Here is a 24,331-nt window from a genome sequence, read left to right as displayed (position 1 = left end):
GGGACATCTTGGCCCTCAGGTAGCACTTTTGTACCCACAGTTGGCACCCCTGTCATGTTAAGCCAGTATTACTGTAGAAAAAGTATCTTTAGAAAGGGAAACCAAAGGCCTTGTTCATTTAGAAATAATATTTAGACACCTGTGTGCATTGGAGCCATCATAACCCAGAGAGCTTTAAATGAGTGGATGCCTGTGTGCTGGGAATTTGGGAGTCACTGCTCTCACTTCTTGGAGGTCTGGCAGCGTACACAGGCTGAGGGTCCAGCCTGATTGCATGGGAGGAAAATAGAAATATGAAAAGTCTTGTCAGCTCCAAACATCCCTCAGCAGTGTTGTAATCACATAATCAAGGCCAGCTCAGCTTGGTGTGATTTGTTTCATTATGAAACATAATTCTCCCTGGAATTTTAGTTCTTGCTTGCCCTCTATCCCCAAATGTGCCAGCTCACAGCAGAAATTAATGCTGGGGGAGGGAGGATCCGAGTGGGAAAGGGACCAAGACATTTAAATATTGGTTTACACGTGCTGAGTGTCTTTTGCTGAATTAGCGGGTGGGTTTCAAGTGCTGCCAAGCAAAATCCCTCTGGATGTGCTCATGCCAGGGGCTGGGCTGGCCAAGAGGCACTGATTTGTGCAGGGAATCAGAGCTCAATCTGTGTTTCAGTAGTGGCAGGGAAATAGCAGGCAGCTGCTTTACTCCTCCTGAGGATTTGGCCCAGGGACATAGAGTCCTCATTTCAGGTTTGCTGGAATTTGGTCAGAGAGGTCCCAACCCTGGTGAATTTGTTTTTGAGGTGTGTTCATACAAAAAAATGTGGAATATGAAATTCTGTGTTGAAAAGTGCTTATTTGAGAGCTCTGTTTGTTTCCAAGGCAGTCTGTCAGCCTTTCCCTGCAGTGGCTTTTGTGGCACAGGATTGAGGGGCGCTCCCTGTGCCATGGCACCATTAGATCCCCCTCTGGAATTCTGGTGGCTGGAGCCCTGGGTTTCCTGCACCCATGGGTGCCAGCCTGCAAATCTGCTTGGCTTTAATCCCGTCGTGAGCCCCCAGGTTCATTTTTACACATCTCTGTAGGGCTGTTTACCTGGAACCTGCAGCCCTCCTGCTCCTGACAGGATGTGCCAGTGTCAGTGCACAGCCAAAGGAATGTGCACTGCCTTGGAGGCAGGAGGAGTTTGTCTGTACTAACATCCCTGTGTGCACCCAAAATTCCCACACCTCATCCTTTTGCTTCTTTATCATGTGTCCTTCCATCTCCAGAAGTGACTGCCACAGTTCAAACCCCTGCTTGGCACCCACCCACCCTGCAGCATCCAGGCCACAAACAGCTAAATTTCTGCTCTGCCATTATCCTCATGTTTCATTTCTTGGGAGTGAATTGACATAAACAGTGGCTTTGTTTAGCACTAAATACAGTCCCTGCCATCCCACTTCTCCCCAGGTGAGGCTGGCCTCTCTGAACACTGCTCCAGGCCACTCCACATAGATAAACCTCCAGCCTTGGGCAAAGGGAGTCACTTCTCAGGGACAAATAAACCACAGTGGCAGTTCATAGCCACCAAAGACAATCTCTGATCAAGTATAAGATCCCTAAGGAAAAGCACACACAGTCTGTTCCTTCCCAATTAAACCATCAACCAGGTAAATCCATAGCTCTCAGGTGGGAGAGCTGGCAGGCTCGGACACGCCAAAAACTGCTTGTGTTAGCCCAGACAACCTCCAACTTCTTACCCAGGAAATAACTGGGGGAGATGATTTCTCACATGATTTATGCTTGCTCTGCCCACCCCAGAGGCCACATTTTCACCTGGGACACTTGGATCTGCTGAGATCAGGAATAACTGTCATTGATACCTAAAGGTGCTGAACCCAAACAAGCTGCCTCTCAGATTGTGCACAAACACCCATCCTGCCCATTCCCTGCACTTCCAAAGAGCCAAAGGGCATGGAATTTTCATGGTTCACTAAGTAGTTAGAAGAGGATAATCATTAACCTGCTGAGGACAGTCTTTCTTTTGTGAGGCCCTTTATCAGGTGATCTTGTTAACAGACCTGGGGAGGATCTGGCTAAGGGAAGCAATGTTCTGTTCCCACAAAATCCCAGCTGTCCCCAGTGTGGGAGGTGTCAGCACAGATGTGAAGTGTCTTTTGGCTGCCAGGTCAGCCCAGCCTGTTGCGTATGGAACTCTGGATTCACGTGGCTTTGACTGAGTTCCAGCCTAAAGCTCCCCAACATCCACATCCAGCTCTCCAGAGGTGCCTTTGCCTTGGGAAACTTTGGATATGTTTGCAGGCACGACTCACCATACAAGTCCTTTGCACTCAGCTTGGAGGCTCCCTCGGCTTTGCCCATGCTGCCACTGAAAAAGGAAGAAGGTACAAATCAACCATCAGCTCCCAAATATTTTTAACATCAGTTTTCACAGAGCAGCTCTGCAGTGCCCAGAGGGACCAGCCCTTCCCTTCTTTGCAAAGCATTTCCTTGTGGGCCGTGCCGGCGGCTCCAGTGCAACCCTACCCGTTATCCACACCACAGGCACATGTCACTGAACCCAGCGCTGGAAACAGGACACGGAGCAGCCCAGCCAGGCCTGTCCCCACTAGAGTTACCTTCACAGTGTCCCCTGGAAGAACAGCATTCCGGAGGGGCTGGGTTAAGGACAGCAGCTCCCAGTGTGCCGTAAGTGGGAGTTACAGGGAGACCCCCTCCATGTTATCCCTGAGTCCACCTGAACCTGAGGCAGTACAGGAGCCAAGGTGATAATCCCTTCTCAATGGACATGTTGGACATGTACCCCTTGAAGGCAGGTGCTTGGATATAGAACATATCCCATGTAAGGGAAGGTGGAATTGTGTGAAAACAGTTGAGTTTTGGGGTGTCAAGTCTCTAAGCAGCACATGTAGGGCCACCCCCTGTACATGGGTCATGGGTAGGAATGAGCACCCAGGAGATAACAAAGTTTTCTCTGGCAGAGGAGGAGCCAAGTGGGATCTGAGGTGCTGTGGTTGGGCTGTCCTGCACAGAGCAGTGAGCCCATGCGTGCCCAGGGGCTGCTTTGTGCTCTGTCACCATGTCCCCCTGAGGGCAGGCCGTGGTTCGGGTGCTCATACCCAGTGCAGGAAGGAGGGAGAGAGCTGGTGGCTCTGGCTCAGCTGGGAGGTTGCCATGGGCTGCTGGTGGAGAGGCTCCTGATGTCCCTCTGCTCTCTCCACCTAATGTGCCATTATCAAACCCCAGTGCACAGGGCAGGTGATGTGTGAGGCAGTTTCCAGCTTGTGAGGTGCCCAGGAGGGGTGAAACAAACACCAGGGACTTTGGGGATGAGCAGGACTGCTTGGAGTATCCTGAACGGTAGGAAGGTGCAGGGAGATCCTTACTTTGACGAGCCAGGGTTGCAGTTGAGGGATCCCTTGTGACTCATGTTGCTTCACAGGCCAGGCAACTGCAGCAGAAGCACAAGAGACAGGGTCAGTGGTTATAGAACAGGCTCTCAGGTGATTTATCTGTGTGCATCCTGCCCTCTCTACCTCCAAGCTGGGGTCTCCAAGCAGATGAAGCAGTCAGGTGAGTACAAGGGTGTTTCCTCCTTGTTCTCAGTCACCTCTCACTGCTCCGACCTAGGCTGAAGGTGACACATCCCAGGACGCTTTTTCAAAACCTATTTCCACCTCTCCCTATTGCTCTTCCATTCCATGTACACCCCAACTTTGTGACATTCCAACACATCTTTTTCCAGCAGCACTGTCCTGCCTAAGGTTAAACAGGGACTGAGGTGCCCTTTGCCTCCATGGTCTGTTCCAGATGCCTGTGCCCATGTGCTTATGGCTGTGTCCCAGGTCATTTTTCATGAGTGCCATTAGCTTTTGTTATGTGGTAATTTTAAGCTCTACGCCAGCTGTTAAATTATCTTTATGAGGGGATTGACCACATAAAGAAAAATGGGATAACTGAATGCTGCTCCACTGGCAGCTCAGGGATGAAGGAAAATGTACTGCAGTGAGTGGTTAGTGAAAGGCAGACTGGATCAGCACAGATCATTTTCCTTTTCTTTCCAGTGAAATTAGAATGTGGGAGAAGATGTGAGTGAGATCCAGGCACTGTTCTGACTGCAGAACTGCCAAGGGAAGAGAGACAAATCCTGAAAACAAGATATAATAAGATCTCAGGGAATTATTTGTTTTGGTATCCAAGCTCTTCACCTCTGCTGCATGTGTGAGCTGAAGGGAAGCCAAGGCAATGTCCTAAAATTTTAGTAAGTCTCTTTTGAAAAGTTTAGGGGCACTTCTGTGCCTGGGTCAGACCCTGCTTACCTCATGATAAGGTTGTCAGAATTCAAAGGTTTGGCTTTGAAATACTTGTTGCTGGCCTAAAGGAAAAAATTCCTCAGTGTCCTCAGTGGGATTTCCTGCAAAGGAACTGCTGAGTGTGCTTGGCATGTGCCAAGGGCTGCCATGGCAGCCGTGGGCAGGCAGTGGAGCTTCCTCCAAGGGTTTGTCTTCACTGAATCTAGGCTAAAGTGTGTGTAATCCCCAGGGAATACTTTGGAGTCATCCCTGACACCTGGGATTTCCCCTCTGGAGGCTGACTACCTGCTGTAGGGCTTGTTGTATCATCAGCAGAGCTGCCCTAGATTCCTTACGTATCCGCATTTATTCCTCGTGTTGGAACACTTGTGGTATTTTGCTCTGTGTGTTTCACCCTGAGGTGAGGGCAGAGAGAGTGTTCTCACTGATCTTATCAGAACTGTCAGTGGGATGTCAGAGAGATGCATTTATGAGGATGCTGGTGAAGTACTTGGGTGTACACAGACTGCATGGAGAACACCAGCATGTTTTGGGCTCAGCCTTACAACTTTCAGCCTGTTTCCTGTCACAGTAACACACTCAGCACAAACACTGCTAGAAAGGACTCTCAAGTGCATTTTATTAGCTAGGATGTTAAATTCCCCCTTTTTTGTCTCTCTTGTGGTTGATACTGAAATCTCTATGCACACCTATAAGAGATATAAATCCATAATCACATTAGAATAGAAACTTGCTGGTCTGCCAAGCCCTCTGAGTGTAATAAAACCCATCTCTGTGCCTAAGCTTGGATACCTGTGAATTTTTCCTCTGTTAATAGCTGTCTGCCGGTTTCCTTTTACATTCCTCAAACTGTTCCTATCTCCTGGATCTCTTTGTGCATTAGCATAAGATACCTGGAAAAGAGAACTTGGGCTCTTAAAACCCCCGCTCTGTTCTGTTTACTCTGCACCACCCAATCACTTGAGTCCCACATGTGATGATAGCTGGGAGTGTTTCTGCATATTAATGTCGTATTTCTGGATCCCTTTTTCTTACTGCCCCAGGGCCATGTCCTAATGTACTGACATCCAGGTTACTCCAGCAGGAATGTGTCACCAGGTTTGGCCCATGGAGCTCAGAACTGTCCCAGCCCCATCTGTGAAGCACCAGGAGAAACCAGGGATCCAGCTAAGGTCACCCTGGTTTTTATTTCTCCTTCCTATGTTGCATCCAAAAAATAAACCTCTGGGATCTGCTCTTTGAGGAGCCCATCTGGGGCAACCCTGAGTGGCTGCCAGAGGTGCAGACTCCATGGCAGTGGCAGAGGAGTCTGGCTTCGTGGGTGAAGCAGGAACCAGCCCTGAATTCTTCAGCTCATGGTTATTCATGATTAATAAAGTCCTGATGGGATCAGCTGGCATCCCCAAATGATAAGCTAACCTGGAAGGCTTCATCTCTTTCAGGGTGCCTGTGTCCCAAAGAGGCCATGAAACTGGAAATGGTGCACACACCTGCCAAGTCGGCAGGTCCTTATCATGCTGGGCTCCCTTTTCTTTATTTATTCCTGCTATTTTCCTATTTGCCCTTTGCTCAGCTCTCCCCGCTGCATTCAGGCCATGGCCGTGCTCAGCCTTGTGCTGGACACAGCAAAGGTGTGGTGTGGTGCTGGCCAAGTGAAACCAGGATGGAGCCTCATGCCAAAGCTTTTAATTCAGCCTTAATTGCCGGATATTAATTGAATCTGAACTGGAAGACTGCAAGGGGGAAGGGCACATTCCTAAGGGGTTGGAGACTTTCTAATGAGTCTGCTAAATCAAGAGGCAGCTGGGCCTGTGAAAGGTGAAGGAGGGCTAAGAGCACTTCACCTGAAATGTGGACAGAACCAAGATGCGAGAGATGAAGCTGTGGGCTGGCCTTCCCTAGGTTCTCTCTCCCCTTGGGAGCATCCTTAAGAGCTCCCACAGTCTGCAGCCTCAGCCAGATGTTGTCTTCTCCCTGCCCTGATTAGAGGGTTCTGATCTCCCCCTTATCTCCCAGCAGGTGTGGCTGCTGCCTCCTCCTTCTCCAGCAGGAGCAGCGTAGGAAGGAAGGCGAGACCCAAATGTCACCACGCAGTGTGTGGCTGTGCAGGTATTAATTTTGAGTCAGCCTAATCAAAGCCGATTTCAAGACCATCTCCCACCCTTTTGCTGGTGCAGGGCAGAGTCTCTGCTTGGGTCACCAAGCAAGGCAGCTGAGCCTTGCACATGAGCCTGGTATGGAATGAGACATGGACTCCAGGAGCTAAGCCAGGCTCAAATTCAGTCTTCTGCCACTGGAGAAACTAGAGGGAAGCTAAACTGCATGGCTAAAGCCTAGCACCTTGATCTGGCGCAGGCCAGGAAGTCCCAGAGGGTCTTAGGGAGGCCAGCACAAATCAGTGCTGAAGGCCATCAAGGTGGGTGAAGCCATGTTGTACTCTAAAGCACAGGAAGCCCCACTCCCTGACTTTCCGGCCAGTCTTATCCTTGGAGGTCAAATATCCTCCCAAAGACACATGGAGCCGTGACAGGAGCCTGGCATTGTCTGCATCACATTTCTGTACTTTTATAGCAAATGGAAGCTGGCCATGCATTGTTTTGGCTTTCTCTGAGTCTCTTTGAAGAGGGAGCTGTGACATTGATCCCTCTTCTCCAAGGGTGGAGAAGCACTTTGTGAAGGGAAAAAGTAATATCTCTTTCTCCTCTCTGGGCTGATCTCTGTTATTGTTTTACTTTATTTTTATTAGGTATAGTTCTCCCTTATCTGCTGTGGTCAGACTTCTTATAGGGCATGGAAAGGACATGAAAAATTCTGGATTCTGGGTAAAGACTGGACAATGTGCAAATGTGAAATACTAGTGGGGTTTTTAGGGCAATTATTATTATTATCATCACTGTTAATAACAGCAGCATCTGGTGTTTGTGGGTTTTTCTCTTCATGGGTCTAAGACCTTTAAGACTGAGACTGGGTTTGTTGGTATCAGAGAATATTAGGATGTGATTGTAGCAGCAAGGATTTATGGTGGTCAGAACAGAACAGTTTTTGCTGGAACTGTAGAAAAACATGGCAAAACCCCCAAAAACCCTATACTAAGTGTTCTAGGAGTAACAGCAAGTTTTTCCAAGCATATTCTAACCCTTGCCTGTGTTTCCATCAGTCATCCCACTGAAATCTGCCTGGGGCAACAGGACTTCCGAATTCCCCATCAGCCATGCTGAAGGGAATCTCTGCACAAAGAGGTGATGGGGCTTGAGCACCGGGGAGATCCCTGGGATGGAAATGCCCCCTGGGATCCTGCCTGGGGTGAGGGGTTCAATGTAGCCCTGCTGTCTGTGTGTGTATCCCGTGCCAGGGGGATGGGCCAGGCAGAAATGCTGGACTGGCAGCAGCCTTGGCAGTAACATAAAGCGTCAGGAAGAAACATGAGCTGGCCACCACACGATGTTATCTCTCAGACTTCTCAAGCCCACAAAAGCTGTCTGTTAGGGCTGATGAGTGTTTTCCTACAGCAATGTCACACTGGAGAAAGCTGTTTGATGAGCTGTGCTGTAACGCTTGGGCTGCTTGGATTCACAGGAGAGCAAAGGGAGCACAGGCACTGTGGTGTGTGTGTCCTACACTGCTCCTGCTCCAGACAGCTCCCCCACCCTCTGAGAGTATCCCCCCAGTTCCCACAATCTACCCTACCGTCTCTGATGGTATAGAAGGAGCTGGCAGGTAGGGAAGGCCACAATCCCACATCAATCCACTAACAAAACACCTTTTGGGCATTAGTGTGGCACTGGGATATGTGTGCTCAGGGCTCCTCATGAGACACCAAGACTCCTAAATTCACAGAAACTGGTTTAGATCTCTCAAAGTGTTTGTGAGAGGGACCCCAGAAGCTGTGCTTGACTTGAGAACTTCACATGGGTCTCTGGTCTGCTGGTCCAGCCTCCTGGAACCACCCTTCTCCTGCTTTTAGTTGCTTTTCTGAACCTGCCCGTAAGGATGGCTTCAGGGCTCACCAGGAGAAACTCAGGGTCTCTGCCAGGAATATGCACTCTTTAAAAAAATAATCTTTGGGTTAGTCAGAAAGAATCAGGAAATGCAAATCCAGAGCAGAGAGGCTGACACCCAAACAGAGGAAAAGGTTGTTGTTTCTCCTTGGAGAAGCAAGCCAAGACCTTGTCCCATCCAAAATTTCCAAACCCTGTTTTTGCAAAATCAGGCCTTGGTTGTTCAGCAGGACCAAGTCAGAACACCACTACTTGGAAAGTGGCAAGTCCTCTGTTTTTTCCTTCTTCCACCCTTTCAAGTTACCTTTACAGTGAGGGAGCCACTCAGGATCATGGGTCCCTTTGGAAAGACAGAAGCCTATGGAAGGAGGGGAGTGGAGCTCCAGGGTGTGTGTGGCACGTGCCACATTCCAGCAGAGGCAGTCCCCAGGTACAACCTGCCCGGTGTCTGAAGGATACACTCCCTGCACTGCACATCAAATTGTTCACATTGTGGAGATTCTCCAGAAGACAAACACCTGGATAAATATAACCCAGCCCAACAGGTCTGGGCAGAGAGGAACCAAGTGTTCTTTAGCCTCCACAGCAGAAGTGGCAGCCACTCATTTGGACTGAGGCATCTCAGACCTACAGCCACCCCCATACCAGCTTTGGTGGACCCTGACCCCCCTTTGAATCCCATCTGGATTTCCTGTTGGTCTCCACGGGGATGAAATGGAGCCTTGGGAGCTCAGGAACACAAACTGGCACTACAGAGCAAAAGTGCCAATATTTACATATTCCTGATTGGAGATTCATGAACTGCCTATAGAGAGAATGTGTCCATGGTGATCCACAAGCAGACCTTAATTTAGGTCCCAGTCCAGAGTCCAGTGGCACTGGAGGCCCTTGGTGCCCACAAGCTGGAGTGGGAAAGGAAAGATCTGAACCAACCAAATATTCCTGCCAGAAAGTAAAACCTTCCTGCCAGAGCTACAACCAAAAGCAGGTCTGGACAGCGCCCTGCTCTATAAATACCCAGGGAAAATGCACAAATGGCCACAGTTTTCAAGATCTTGGGAAAAAACTGAAAGCTGGCTCCACCACCCCTCAGAAAGACTTGTTTGCAGAGTCCTGGTGCCGAGTCACAGCTCCTGGATTTACACCTTGCCTCTGTTGGAGGAATTCTGCAGGAGCTGGGTGGAAGGAAAACAGGGAGCAGGTTTGGGCTTGCTGTGTGTCTTGCCAGGGGTTCCAAGGTGAGCATTATCCATGCTTGGGCTGTAGTTTAGAAAGCTAGAGAGCCAGGCCGAGAAACAGCACATTAAATATTAATGGATGCCTTTGGAAAGACGGAGGAAGATGAATGAGCATTCCTTACATAAAACCTCATTAAATAGTTTAAATTAAAAGACCCCAGTTCAAAACTACCCAACTGGGAGAAAGTGTCATGTGAGTCACTTGTACTGCCCAGGAAGAAAAACCAGCATGACGTGTTCCCTTGGCTTCCTGGGAAGAGAGGAGTTTTGTGAGGAAATTTGTAGCTTTTTCCCCTCTGTCCTGTTTTTGTTTTGTGCCCACACCTTCTGTGAGCTAATCCTGTCCCTAGCACCACCCAGCTCCTGGGAGGTGGGAGCCAAGGAGCTGTGGGAGGCTGGAGCTGGCCGTGGGACTGTCTGGGCAGGATGCAAGGGAAAGGCTGGATGGCTCCAGAGCCGCCAGGACCTGTGGGTGTAGCATGCCTGGTATCCAAAAAGTTTGCTGAAGAAAGCACTGGTTGTTGTCATGCTGAAGGTTTCTCTGCTCTGCATCCTTATTCAACTCACAACCCCCCAAAATTATCCCCTTTTCCCAGCCTGGTGCTGTACTCTGTGCACTGGTTCACCAGCAGCAAGGGGTTTAAAGGTGTGATTTTTAGACATGGGAAGGATTTCATACTTTTGATGAAAGGGAAGCTTTTTCTTTGCTCTGTCTAAAAATCAGGACTCAGAGATCAGGCCAGTAAAAATAGGGAGCGACTCTGCCTGTGCGTGTCATATTCCAGAGCAGGATGGATAACAGCCGAGCCCAGCCTGGAGAAGGGCATTAATCTGTGTTCAGGCAAAACACCAAAATCCTGAAACTGGCTGTATGCTCGTGTTCCTGGCTGCAGGCACCAGCTCTCAGAGCTGTTCCTCATGTGCACCTCCTGCAGAGCTGGAATATTTCTCTGATGGCTTTTCCAAGCTCGAAGGCATCTGTGGAACAGATGGGAGACCCGGTGAAAGGCTGGCACCAGTGGGGGTTGCAGACTGCCCAGCTCTGGAAGCGTCCAAGGCCAGGCTGGATGGGGCTTGGAGCACCCTGGTCTAAGAGAAGGTGTCCCTGCCCATGGCAGGGAGTGGAGCTGGGTGGGCTTTAAGGTCCCTTCCAACCCAAACCATCCCAGAATCTATGAGGATGTGTTAAAGCTTGGATGGAGTTGTGAGGGTTCCTGTTGTGTCCCTAGTGCTTCCCACAGTAATGTCACAGCTCTGATGGACAGAAGCACAGTGGAGTGGTGTTTGTCATGGTGGGATTTCCAGGAACAAAGCTCAGGACTGTGACATCCGTGCTGGAAGGTGGTGTTCTGTTTATTCAAAGCACCCACAACAAGACTGCTTCCAGAAGCTTCAAAGCTGCCTGGTCCAACAGGGACCATGCTGATACACTTGGGTGGTCCTGGTTTGACTGGTGGGGATCAATAATTTCTCACTAGGTGTGCGTGTACAGGTAGGGGACAGGTTGACCTTGCTGTTTGAGCTAATCACTCAAGTGTCTTAATTTTCCATTAGATGATTGCTGTAATGTGTAAGAACATAGTGCCCTCCTCACATCAATCCTGTGCAATCCCTACGAGCCAGCCTCAGCATTCCTGCCTCCTTACCCCTAACAGGACAGCTGTAAAGCCTAACAGATGCATTTGGCAGGCAGATTCATTTTCCACAGTAATTCCCAACCTTCAGCCCCAGGCAGAGCATGATACAGCTGACCATCCTTGCCTAGCTGCTGCCAGCCCAAACTGGGCTGAAAAGCACCAAGCAAAGCTGGGGGGTGTGGCTGGTTCCTCATCCCCTCAGGAGGGGCGAGAGGGAGTCTTGTTTGTCAGTGCACTCCCCATGCTGACTGGTTCATGAGCAAGACAGAGCAGCTGAGATCCAAGGGACCTTTCCACTACCTCCTCCTAAGGAAGGGCATTTTTGGTCACTCCCTGAAATGCTGATTCACTTCCCTGGCAGAAATTCAGGCATGTAGCAGGGCAGTTGGTGTGCCAAGAGCTTTTTCTCTATTAGAGAAAAGCTGTCATTAGGCTCAGAGCCACTTTGGGGCCAGGTTTACCTTCAGTTTGTCTCTAGCAATGTCAGCTCAAACTCTCTGGGGTTTGATGAAGATTGGTAAAACTGCAGAAGTAATTGGTCAGTCTGAACTAAAAATCCTTTTCTGCCTAGGTAGAAAGGTTACAACATCCCATCTTTCCCCAAAGAAAGGGAGAGGGTTGCAGCCCATCTCCCTCTGCCCATACCAGGGAGGAGCTATTCCACTCTGCTCCTGTTTCAAATCTTTGTCCATAGCAATAGGGGTTTGGGGCTTGGGAAGTATCAGTAATTTTCATTTCCTGCTCTAAAACTCATCCTGGGCTTTTTGTTGGGAGGGTGGGGCAGAAGAATTAAGGGAGGAGATTAATCTCTTAAAAATCTCATTTGATATTTAAGGCTTTTCCAGCCTTTTTAAGCTAATGATGACAACATTCAACAATAATGATGACAACTGCTATCTCTTCCCATCCTATGTTGTGCTTCCTACTCATATCCTGCCTGGGTATTTTTGGCTATTTGTAACAATTCATTTGAGCTAAACTTGGCACATGGAAAATTGGCTCTGAGTGTCACTGCAGGAAAACAGCCAGTTTAACCAGCTCAGTAGTGGATCCTGGAGATGTGGTGGGGCTCAGGTCAGCTTTTGGTCTGAAAACATCACTTGAGCTTTTTTAGTAGCAGTCTAATGTAGTTTTTCCCTTCTGTAGTTGGTATTTTCATATATATTATCATGGTAGATAAATTTTTAAATGGAAGAAATGGTGATTTATCTCTTCCCCTTCACCTCTGAAAGGCAGAAATGGGAGTTCATGCAAAGGGACTTTTGCTGTCCATCACTGATTTGTTTTACATGCAAAATGCTGAGATTTTTGGATTTTCACAGAGTCCCTATAGGAACTATAATATTCATTGATGATACAAAACATGTTCTGCTTCAAAATACTCACACCCAGCTGAAGGATGCCCTGCTCTGTTTCTAGGGTCAGAAGACAAGATGTACAGTCACAGGAAATCACCGGGTTGATTTCCAATGTTTGGGCTTTCAGCAAAGCTGTGGATGAGACCACAGAAGGGTTTTTCAGCCTGAACATCCAGTTACCCAGTAACCAAAACAGTCCCAGGAGAGCTCATTCCAAAACCAAAATAAACCCCATTCCCTTTGCCCTTTGTTCTGTATAGAATAGAAGGATGTGTGAGGCTGGGTTTATCAAAATAATTCAAATGGCAGTTTCTAATCTTGCGGTGCAGAATTGTTTTAACAATCTTGCCACAAAAAAAATTTAATCTCTTGCAAGGGCGAGGAGGAAAAAGCACAATTGGTCCATGCAGAGGCTGGGATGGGAGTCTGAGCTGGGCTAGGAGGAACCAGACTGATTCCAGGGCTGGGAAGGGGAGAGAAGAGTTTCCTGCAGTGCCTTAGAGAGGAAAGGCTTCCCTGGCCACTACTGTGTGCCCACAGGGTCTTTGGCATGGAGGTTTCCAGTTCCAAAGGCTAAAGCTGTGCAGGGGACATGAAGGACAGGGTTTCTGCTCTGGGAACCCCAGCACTATGGAGCAGGTTTGCCCAGGGAGGTTGTGCCATCTCATTCTTGGAGATTTTCAAGAACAGCAGGAGTGAACTGTGCAGCCTGCTCTGATTTCAGAGCTGACCCTGCTTGAGGTTGGACTGGAGATCTCCTGAGATGCCTTCTGGCCTGCATAACCCTGTAATCCTCAGAGGAGGGGGTGAAAGAAGCAAGAAATCCCTTTTATGCCAGGTGGGCAAGGTGTGTGTGGAAGGATCAGGGCAGCTGGCACGCAGTGGGGCCAACACAGGCCACGTGGATGCTCCTGCAGCCAAAGGGGAGCCAGGTGGTGCTCACCATGACCTGGGGTTTAAAACCACTGAACTCTCCTTGCTGGCCTGACTGTCACTGGGGTCTGATCCTTAAATGAGCCACAGGTTTATGCAACCCCTCTGGAGCAGAGAAAGGTTGGCAGAAGCAGAGTTGTGCCTAAACATGCACACTGGAGAACCTGGTATATTCTGGGAAGGTTGTTCTGAAGGGAGGGGCAGATGGCCCTGAGAGCACAGGAATACCTGTGGTTTGGGAAGGACAAAGAGCTGTTCCTGGTGCTCCTCAGCCAGGTGTTCCTGAATCCTGCCCTGGGGGCCTACAGCTGAGCTCATGGATGCTCAAGGGATGGCATGAGCTACCCAAGTGCTCCCTTAGCTTGAGTTGTCAGGAGGATTCCAAGAGAAGCTGTGTGTCCATCACCCACATGGCACTGGAGCAGAGCACTCTGAGCAGCATCCTGACAGCCACAGGCACCTGGAAGGGCAGATCATGTTGGAAGCAGCTCTGGGAAAATACCAGGGACTGCTGAGGATGGTGGCAGCCCAGATCTCCCCCATAACCTTCTCCTGCTCCACATCATCCTTCTCACCTCTGACTGTTTGCTCACCAGCTGTTGGCAGGCAGGGAGAAGGGAGCAGGGAGCAGGAGTGTTTCCAGGCTCGTGCCAGGTGTGGAGCAGATGTTCTGGGACCTGTCTGGTCTAGTTTGCATGTGGCTGTGGCAGGGCTTTGGCTGCTTGGCTGGTCTCAGGCCTCCCTTCCTGGGCTCTGACTAAACCTGTACAACATTTCCTTCCACTGAGCAGTCACTGAGGCCAGAGCTCCTCTCCTCCCTTCCATCCTCCCCTTGGCTCAGAGGAGCCAGGAGCAGCTGCCTGAATGTGGGGTGGTCTATCACCTCTCCCATCACCTGCCCTCAGTTTTGCTTGGTGGCAGGCTGGGGGCACACACGACTGCAGCACTCATGCATACCTGGAGGAGAAGCCAGGAACAGGATGGAAGCACAGGAAGCCTCTCTGCATTTCCCAGCCTCCAGCAGTGTGAGTGAAGAGCTCCTGGTGCCCTTTTCCATCCCTGAATTTCTCCAACTGCATTTGTCTAAGCTCTGTAAACTCTGGGCATCCTGAATGGCCTGTGGCAGGATGCTCCATACTTGGCTCTGCACGATGTTCTCAGACACCTCCTTTTGTTCCTGCTGCACTCACCAGCTGCTGGTTTCATGGGATGCCCCCCAGCTCTGTCAGCAGGAAGCAGCTGGTCCCTCATTCCCTGTCTCCATGCCACAGGCTGTATCACAGATCTCAAGGTGGTCTTGGTCCCTCTCCCAAGCTGAAGAGCACTGCAAGTTTCAGGGCTGAAGTCACAGATACAGGGGCTGCTCCTGGTTTGTTTTTAAGCTCAGAGAGAGCGCAGCAGCAGCAAAAGGTGCTTCCTTGTCAAGAGATTGCTCGGGCAGCCGATGGCCCGACCACACCTTGGGTGTTACCTGCTCGTTCTGGCAGAGACCAGCAATGAGTACAGCTCTGGTACATTTGCTCTCAATTTATCCTGTTGAACCTGCTCCTGCCTCACTCCATGCAGCAGCTTCTCTGACAGAGGCACAGCTTTTCTGGCTTTTTTTAAGCTTCTGAAATTTTATCAACCTATTTTCCAAGCAGTAGCAACTCACAGCAAACCTGACAGCTCTTGAAGTTATCCCTGAGAGTCTTTCATGCTACTTTTACACTCCTGCCCTGCACCTTCTGTTGCAAAACAAACAAGGGGGAAAAATCCAGCCCAATATTTTCCTTGTGTTTTGACTCTGGCTTGAATGCCAGGTTGGAGTGAGCATGTACCTGGATGCTGGACTAGAGCCTTCCTTCACCAGTTGGGTTCCCTGCTATGGAAACTCTGCAGGGTAGCTGGAGATTCCTAAGTTACTCTCTTTAGGAATCATGGAAACATAGATAGAATCATAGAATCAGCCCTTTGACTTCAGTGGGTCAAAGTGTCATTTCCATGGCTCAGATGTACCACTCCCCTCCCACAGTTTGGCAGGGTTTCTGTTCTCCTGCACTGAAAAAGAAGTGAATCAGGAATGTGCCTGCCTGCATGACCAGGTCTCAAACCCATCAGGAGATCAGACAGAGATGCTGGTGTGCAGGTACCTGGTGGTGCAAGACTCCTTCCCCCACCAGCCTGAGGGCATGGACTCTCCTCTCATGGGGAAGTGGATCATGCCTGTTAAAGTCCACATAACTCCAATCAGAGGATTTGTTTGGGTGCAGTCTGGGGTACCCTCTCCATCTCAGAAATCCTGCCTGTGTCACATATCAGGGGATAGTGTGCAAAACCCTTTTGTGTTCTGTACCTGGACTGAGGAGCCACCCCTACTACCTAACCTTACCTCCACTCCTGCACAGGCTTCCTGGGTACATGTTATTGCTCTTCCTTTTTCAAGGACTTTTGAAAGTCCCATATCTCAGCCCAGAAGCCATGCTGAGAGCAGCAGGTACCAAAAACAGGACAAACTGCCTGGCTGTGTGAAAGTCAGAGTTACAGGTTAACCCGCGGGAATGGCCACAGACAAGGCCATTTGCTTCTGCCCCAGAGGAAGACATTAATATCTTCCCAGAGAAAAGAGGTTTTAATTAGTGCTCCCTTCTGCAAAGAGCCCAGCTCTCCTCCTCTGTCTCCTCAGCTGAACACAGCTATAATTAAGAGGCAGCAGTGTCAGGAATGAGAGTAGGCTCCAGCCTATGATTTATTAAGGGATATCGTGGGTGCAAATTACCTTTCTCTCTTCTCCTCTCCCTGGTGTTTTTATGAAATGAATTTGCTGATAAAAGGATTGTCTCAGGCTCAGGCAAATGGACACCTCTGTGTTTATCTCAGCACAGACAGTGAAGTCACTGCTTTGCCTCCTTAGAGTCTCCACTGAAAGCCTCAAACCTGATTTATCATGTCATAAATCGAATGGTTCAGGTTGAAAAAAAGTTCCGTTTCCCTTTATGGAAAATGGACCATGCCCTGTCCCTCCCTTCCACTAGGCCAGGTTGCTCCAAGCCCTGTCCAGCCTGGCCTTGAGCACTTCCAAGGATGGGGCAACCACAGCTTCTCTGGGCAACCTGTGCCAGGGCCTAACCACCCTCACAGGGAAAATATTCTTCCCAAAATTTAATGTAAAGCCACCCTCCTTCAGCTTAAGGCCATTCTACCTTGTCCTGTCACTCCATGACCTTGTGAAAAGGACACAGAGGAGTTTGGAGTACTTGGAAGAGTTTGTATCCACAAGTCACAATTCTGGCTGGCAGCACTGGTGGGACAAGGATTGACCCAAGAGAGTCCTGATGGTGGCAATGAGGAATGAGTGACAGACTAGGACAAGCTGCTGGCATGTCCACAGCAGGGAGGTGGGTCAGGTTTGGGATTCACCTTGTATTTGCTGGTGAGGGAATCTGGAGCCACCCTCAGCTCTAGTTCCAGCAGCCAACATTTGTAAGAGATTCTCAGCTGCCAGATGATTCCCACTTCTGTCCATCCTGAGCAACAGGGAAGTTAGGTGTAAACAGTCTGGGGGAGGGTGGTGTTGACTCAGCCTGATCCCAATCGCCATCCCACCAGCAGCACTACTTCACTTTCTGAATCAGCTGTGGTGCCTGAACTTTGGTTTATTGCCATTTGATGGGCTGCACTTTACCTTTGTAGGATATAGATCTGGACAAGTTGAGACTGATAAGACAGAGGAAGGGAAAAAAGAAAAAAGGAAGCAAGAAGGACTAAACTTAAATTCAAATCATGAAAGCTTTTGGGGGTCAGTGCCCCAACCAGAAACCAAAAATAAATAACCAAAAATAATAACCAGAAAATTCTTTCTGTCCCACTCCAAGGCAGTGCTGAAAGACCTCAGACCACAAATGTGGAGTGTTCCTGTTCCACCAGCCATGGAAAGTTCTGCCTTCACCTGGGGCAAGGCTAGGTTGGAGGCCCATGAGGGCTCATTTGTGCCACACCTGCCCATCACGACAGCCAAGGCTGTTGCAAAATCCCATCCTGTCACCCTGAGGGTGCTCAGCTCCTCCATTACAGCTGAAATTGCTGCTAGAAGCTATGGCACTGTCCAGGGAGTGGGAAAGAAGAGGTGAATAGGTGGGCTAATACCTCGACAGGTGAAACCCCAAGTGTGGACTGGATGGGGGAATGTGCCCCTGGCACCAGAGATGAGGATTTCTCACATGTGAGATGTGTTTGCACATCTCAGCAGGACAAGGAGAACCTTTGTGGGAGATGCTGGTGAGAGGGGTTGATTTGGACCCTCCTCTGAATGCAGGGATGGATGTAAGAGCACAGAGCATCCCAGGAAGGGTTGAGCTCTGTGCCAGACAGGCTAGAGCAGCCCAGCCTCTGCCACCAGCCTCTTCCCTTGTGAGGGTCCCTGCATCCCACTGTGCCTGCAGGAACAGGCACCTCCAGGCCTCACCTGGTGCTTCCAACCAAATCAGGGCCCCAGCAGCTTGTCTGGGCACTTCAGTCCCTGTCCCAGGGCAGCTGAGCAGGCAGAGCCTGTAACTCCCCACTTCTTCCCGGGGGTTGGAAGCTTTTGTTCTGTTCCTCGGCAGATCCTCAGTGGCAGCGAGCACGTTGCAGAAACACCCTTGGGAGCACCTGGAGAATGGGAACAAGGGCTGGGCTCTCCTGGGGAATTGCAGTTCAGGTGAATGGGAAATATCTCCAAACCGGTCCAGCTCAGCTACACACCCTTCCCTCCCTTCTTAATTGCAATTCTTCCTAATTTATCTGGATTACCAGGAAGTAAAATGCCAGGACTTTTTTGGTTACCCCCGTGGCATCGTGCATTTCAATTTTGAAGGCGGTACTGTCATCAGCCCAGGAGAAAGGAAAACTCTCTCTGCCTTGGGAAAAGACAAACCCTCACCTATGTGCAGAGGCGGCCATGTCCATGTGGGAGCAGCTCTCCCTGGATCCCTTTCCTTTCTCTCTTAACACCTAAATATTTTAGGGATGGGTGACAGCATATTTTTCCCTGACCCTGACATATTAAACCCACTGCAAGCAGACAGATATGCTGTTCACAGCCTCCCCACTCCATGAAAATCCTTCTGCTCTGCTGCATTCCTAACTATGGTCTTGTGGGCAGGTGGAGATCCAGAGCCAAACTGTGCTCTCAGACCTCCTGGGCCTCCTTGGATCTCATCTCCTGCATCTCTCAGGTGTGGTACAGTGCCTGGCACCATTTCTGATGGTGCAAGGACTCCCCTACAATGCAGTCGGATGAGCAGGGAGGGTTTCCTTCCTTTCCACCCTTCCCCTCCCTTGCAGTGGGAAACATAAACACCTCCTGGGCAGGTAGATGGGTGTTTCTGGGCACCTGCAGTGCCTTGGCCAAAAAGGTGGTTCAGGAGTCCATGCTGGCAGACCCAAGTGCTGTTGGATCTGCTGGCACTCCATGGGAGCTGAGATGCCAGGCAGACACTGAGCTGCTGGTAAAGCTCTAGCAGAGTGCAGGAGGTCATCCCTGTCGCTCCAACAAGTTGTAGCAGTGGACTTTACTTGGCACTTCTGCTTGGGGGTCACTAGGCTAGGCTCAAGAATTTTCCAAGGGTGATTGTTTTATTGCCAATGACACCAAACTCACAGGCTAAAGGCCGTGCATTCCTGTCCACCCTGGAGGGAAGGGCAGTGCTGCTGACTGCACTTGTGGAAAGGAGTCATGAGCCCTGATCAGCCCTGTTCAAGGACTAAAACACGGAGTCTTCTTCAAAACCACAAACCTGCCCCAGCCCAGCACTTCAGAGAGACCATGGCATGGAAGGGAGAAAGCCAAGAGTATGACAGAAAGTGCTCCAAAGCAGCAGTCCCAGATCCAGCCCTCTGGGAATAATACTCCAAGAGTCCCCCACGCACTCAGGACTTATTTCATATGGATGTTTCTCAAGCCCACACAAGCCAACGCATTTGTTCTCCCTGTTTCACTCCTTTCTTTTTTGCCACAAGGATTGAAACCTCCCAAGTCCTACAGTGCATTAGTGTCTCTTCTGAATCTTTCTTTTCCAGAATCATCCTGTGACCCTATGAAAAGCATTTTGTTTTCCAACACATTCCAAGCCATCTCATCCAGGGGCAGATGCCAACAAACCTCTGGCAGGTTTGGCCCTGAGACCATGCCCCAGCAGGGTCTCCTCTCAGTACCCACAGCCTGGCTGAGTGACCAGAGCAGAGCAAGCAGGCCAGGGTTCTTCCTGTACAACCCTTCCCTGTCTCTTCACGCCCTTGGATGAATCCAGGCAGGCAGCCATGACAATTTGTCACAGCCTGACAAAATGGTGACTGCTGTGACTTCACCAAAGACAGCATCTGCTCTGCAGTGTCCTTCACAGAATCATCATGGTTGGAAGAGACCTTTGAGATCATCTAGTCCTACCCTTGACCCATCACACCACCCATGGGAGTTGGGCAGATGGAGACCCAGGAGCAACAACCTGCAGGGCTATTTCAGGCTCAAGGCTGGGCTTTGTCACTCTGACTGATAGTGAGTGGTTTGCAGTCAGCAAAGGTGGGCACTGAAGGCACATTCTGTCTGCCCCTGCAATACCTATCCTGCGGCTCAGAAGACATTTCCTCCTGGTGCTTAGCAGGATCCCTGCTGCCCTCCTCTCTCGTGGTGTGTGTGCCCACCCTGACATGGGGGGGTGAGGGCAGAGGGGCAGAAAGCCAAGGACTGAAAGCTTGCCTTGGCAAACTGCTCCATGGCCCCACAGGAGCAGCGTGCGCACGTCACAGCCACTCTCCAGCGTCACTCACAGCTGCTCCCTTCCCGGGACTTCACCAGTTCAACAATGCTGGTGCCAAACTTTTCCTCAGGTGCCCAAAAACATTCCCTGTTCCTCTAAGCTCTATGATTACATGACAAAGCCACCCTGCCCTGATGAGTACAGAAGAGTACGTCCTGCTCTAGACCACTTGGAGAGCTGAAATACAGTTGGAAGAACACGGGCTCTTTCCCAAGGCTTCAGCTGTGGAAACCAGCAGCAGGAACAATGCAGGCCTGACCACAGTGGATCTGAGCTGCAGTGTTGTCCCAAACACCAGCTCAAGCCTTAGTTTTAAACATGGCCAACCAACGACCTTGCCTCTCACAGACACCTTCCCACAGTGGATCCCAAGTCCCTCTTCCCAGCCCTCTTTTAAAGGGCTCCTTGGTTCAGCACTGCTGCCTGCCCTTTCTGTCTGTGAAGGACTAATTTTCCTTCTTAATCAACCGAAAACTCACAGAGCAAAACGGAGCCAGGAATGTGCTGTTGCCTGTGGCATCCGTGAGCAAAACCGTGCGTGGGTCCTTGCTGTATCAGCTGGGGGCTGAGCCTCTGTCTGTCACTTCTTTACTCAGAAAAAGTCCTTTTTTGGGGCACATGCCAGCCAAGTTCTGGCACTCCTGGATGAGCAACTACCAATGGATCTGATCCCTGCTTTTGGAGCAGCCCAGCAACACAAGCGTTAACTCCCTGTTGTCCTAATTACAGCAGGGCAATCACCAGATTTTACTACTGTGCTGTGTCACAGTTATTTCCAGCATTTGAAAATAATGTCAGTCACATCAGTTGTCCCTGAGCCTTGTCCTCAGTGGAGTTTGCACCAGCATTTTCCAGGAAAATAAGAGAAAGGGGATGGGAATGCTGCGACTCGTTAACGTAGATGAAATCTCATCAGGAGGCAGAGCTGTCACGTGAAGGAACCGGGCAGCTCCGAGCTTCCCTCAGTGCTGAAATCGGGTGGCAAATCCTAGCAGGATGAGGGGTAAGGAGAGCTGGCCCACCAAAACCAGCAGCTCTTTGAGGGGCCCGGCGGGGAACGGCCTGAAATTCTACACATTTCCCCAAAAGAGGAAGCCCCGAGGTTTGCAAACAAACAGCTGCTCAAAACTACGTCTCCAGACTTCATTAGGAACAGAAAAAATGCCTCGCTCTGTGCCAAATGGACATTTTGCTGCCAAGAAAGTGCCACCTACTGGATCTCATCCGGTGGGGAATCACCAGGATGGGGGAAAAACTCAGAAAACATAATGCTGGGAAAAGTACGTTTTTTCATATTTTTTAATTAAAACAACAGAAAACTACACTGATAGTTCTCCCAGCCACAACCCCTCTCCAGCCATTCTCCCTCCACAGCAGAATCAGACAGACTTTTGAAGTGGATAAAAGCTGGGGAGGGGGATGAAGTTTTAGGATTTGCAAAGAGGGACTCACCGGTGCTGAGAAGCCGCTCTCGTTTCCCGCAGTTCGCTCAGCTCCCGTGAGTTCTCTCCCAATTTCCCGTGCCTTCCTAGTTAAATCCTGCTGCCATTCTCCAGCAGTCAAGATCCGTGTCCTGCCTGCACAGGCTGTGAGCCCGATGCCCCGAAGGCTGAAGGAGAGTGGGAGGCAGAGCCCACCCGGCACCCCGGCCTGGGGGTCCCCGTACCGTGGCTCCCCGCTGCCCTTTCCTCCCGGTGCCGCTCGCCGCGGGTGTCTGAGAGCAGGTGACAGAGGTTCCTTGGCAGAGGAGAGAGGAGGGGAGGGATGTGGAGGCAGCGAGAGGTGGAGCTGGGACCCGGAGCAACAGGTTACTGTATAACCAGGAGCCGATGGCCCCAGGAGCGCCGGAGGCTGCTGCAGCCTTCGCCCACTCCCCAGGCAAGGCGACCAAGAGCCCAGGAGGGACGTGTTAAACTTGGGGTTTCTTGCTCCCGAGATCATTTTGTACCCAATGGGAAGGGTGAAGGTGGCGAGGGGAGGTGAAGGAGTGCTTGGAGCTCAGTTTTCCATCGCCGGTGAGGGAGGGGACGTGCTGCCCGACCGCCTCATGGGGGGAACAAGGCACCTTTTGTGCAGCCCGGGCTCTCCTCAGCGCTGGCTCGCGGCTTGTTTTCCTCCAGCATCGCCCCTGCCTGCTCTCTGTCCCGACGTCTGCGGCAAGGGAAGGTGCTGGGAGACGGAGGGAAAAGGCAAAGCGTCCTTTCTCTCACATTCCCCAAAGCAATCAGGGGTGCGGAGCAGAGTCCCCTTTGGGGTACCCCCTCTGTGGCACTGCGCTCCTTGGGCTTATGTGGCCATAAAACCCCTCGTTTTGCCCCAGCTCTTCCATGAAAGAGTAGATTTAGATGGGATATTGGGAATATATTCTTCCCTGTGGGGATGCTGAGGCTCTGGCACAGAGAAGCTGTGGCTGCCCCATCTCTGGAATTGTTCAAAGCCAGGTTAGACAGGGCTTGGAACAACCTGGGATAGTGGAAGGTGTGCTTGGCAGGGAAGATATCAGCTGAATCATAGCGATGTGTCCATGGCAGGGTGGGCTCATTCTGGTTAGCCATTCCTCTCCCAAAACTGAGGCTTTTGAGAGTGTTTTTGTGGAAGTTCACGTGTCTGCAGGCTTCCCCACCATGCCCAGGCTGTGTGTTGAACCACTGCCATGCCCATGTGAAGTGAGACCCCGTGTTGCTGGCCCTGGCAGGAAACAGCTGAACTGCGACACTAGGGAAAGAAACAAGGAAAAGCTTCCCCCTCAGGACAGCAGTCTGGGAGAAGCCCAAACTCTTTAGCTTTACATTTGCTGAGTTTCCCGCTGCTGTGGGTTTCTTTGAGGGGCTTCTGCCCAGCGCAGGGCTTGGCCCGGGTCCAGGCGCCGCACGCACGGAGGAGCCGCCCTGGTGAGTTCCTGTGGGAGGAATGCGGCCGGGTGAGCCGGGCGGGCAGGGGGAGAGCAGCTCCCTGCTGACAGCCGGCATTTCTGCAGCTCGGCTTTGACAGGACCACGACCTCTCCTGCTGCGGGAGAACACGAACCGATACTTGGTGTGACACTCCCACCCAGTGCCCCGTCATCCTCATCAGGATCCCCGGGGACAGACTGTGAAAACACGGCCAGCCCTAGGAAAGGCAGGATTTAGGGAATGCCTGCTGTACCAGGCAGAAGGAATATCAGTCCAACACAAGAGAAATGCAGTGGGAATGTCAGCCGTGCTGGAGCCTTGTGAGCCTCAGCAGCCAGAAGGTTTTGTGCAGGAGATCCCTACTCCCTGAAACGCATCACTGGGGTATTTCAGCAGGACTGCTGGCCTGGGCTGACTTTCCTGGGATGCAAACAGGGAGCTGACAGGATGGTGTTTTAAGGCACTGCTTCCTATGCAGCTCTGCATTCACAATGAAGACAGGGCTACTGTGAGCTGCTGTGCCCCACAGCAAATCTCTTAACTGCTCTGCAGAGGCAGCAACTTTTCCTCTGGGCAGAGAAGAAAACCACAGCAGAGCTTATTACACCTTCCCAGCTGTCCCACCTGACAGCTGGTGCCGGTGAGGGTGGGCCAGAGGCAACTGGAGAATCATGGAATGGTTTGGCAGGAAGGAATCACGCTGTGGTATGGTGGTGGTTCCTGTCATGGCTCCCAGGTGTGGAATCAACTGAGTGCATGTCCTCAGCCTCCCTCCTTCACTGGAGCACCAGGCCACTCCAGAGGGACACCATAAAGTCATGGACCCATAACACCCTATCTTCCAGTATCTCCAATTTGGAAATCCCGGGAGGCTGACTTGCCTCTCGGGATCAGCCTTTTAAATCAGCTTGGCGGCAGACACCCCTGTGATGGCTCAAGAACAAAGACTTGTCGAGTAAACACCACCCAAACCCAGCTCCTCAAAATATGTGTTCCTCTAAATTTTTAATGCTGTTTGCATCCAACTTGCTTGTCCTGTTTCAGAAGGGCTGGGCCTCGTAATTAAAAGCTCCAGCGATTGTATGTCTGGCAAATGTCATCAATGGCTTCACTATGCCTGCCCTGCTTCTCCAAGCAGTGGGAACAGTTTGGAAAGGAGCTCCTGGTTAGGGAAACTCTCTGAAGCTGATT

The 24,331-nt window shown here is 50.7% G+C and overlaps 1 protein-coding gene across 3 annotated transcripts in view; it reads right to left on the bottom strand.

The window, feature by feature from the left end:
* Positions 1 to 23,391, bottom strand: part of LOC129121354 (EPS8 signaling adaptor L2) — a 49,879-nt gene extending 26,488 nt beyond the window's left edge. Inside the window, exons 1-4 of one of the 3 annotated variants that reach the window (XM_077179741.1) lie at positions 21,700 to 23,391; positions 17,916 to 18,100; positions 3,381 to 3,445; positions 2,307 to 2,362 (exon numbers count right to left, since the gene is read on the bottom strand). In XM_077179741.1, coding sequence (XP_077035856.1) covers positions 2,307 to 2,362; positions 3,381 to 3,424 — 100 coding nt within the window. In that variant the 5' untranslated portion in view covers positions 3,425 to 3,445; positions 17,916 to 18,100; positions 21,700 to 23,391. The remainder of the gene's footprint in view (positions 1 to 2,306; positions 2,363 to 3,380; positions 3,446 to 17,915; positions 18,101 to 21,699) is intronic. The other 2 variants (XM_077179740.1, XM_077179742.1) reach the window with 2 other exon arrangements.
* Positions 23,392 to 24,331: the final 940 nt, after the last annotated feature.

This window comes from Agelaius phoeniceus, chromosome 6, assembly GCF_051311805.1.
Source record: "Agelaius phoeniceus isolate bAgePho1 chromosome 6, bAgePho1.hap1, whole genome shotgun sequence".
In the NCBI taxonomy this organism is placed as follows: domain Eukaryota; kingdom Metazoa; phylum Chordata; class Aves; order Passeriformes; family Icteridae; genus Agelaius; species Agelaius phoeniceus.
Note: the sequence above shows the minus strand (reverse complement) of the source record. Positions and strands in the feature narration are given on the sequence as shown.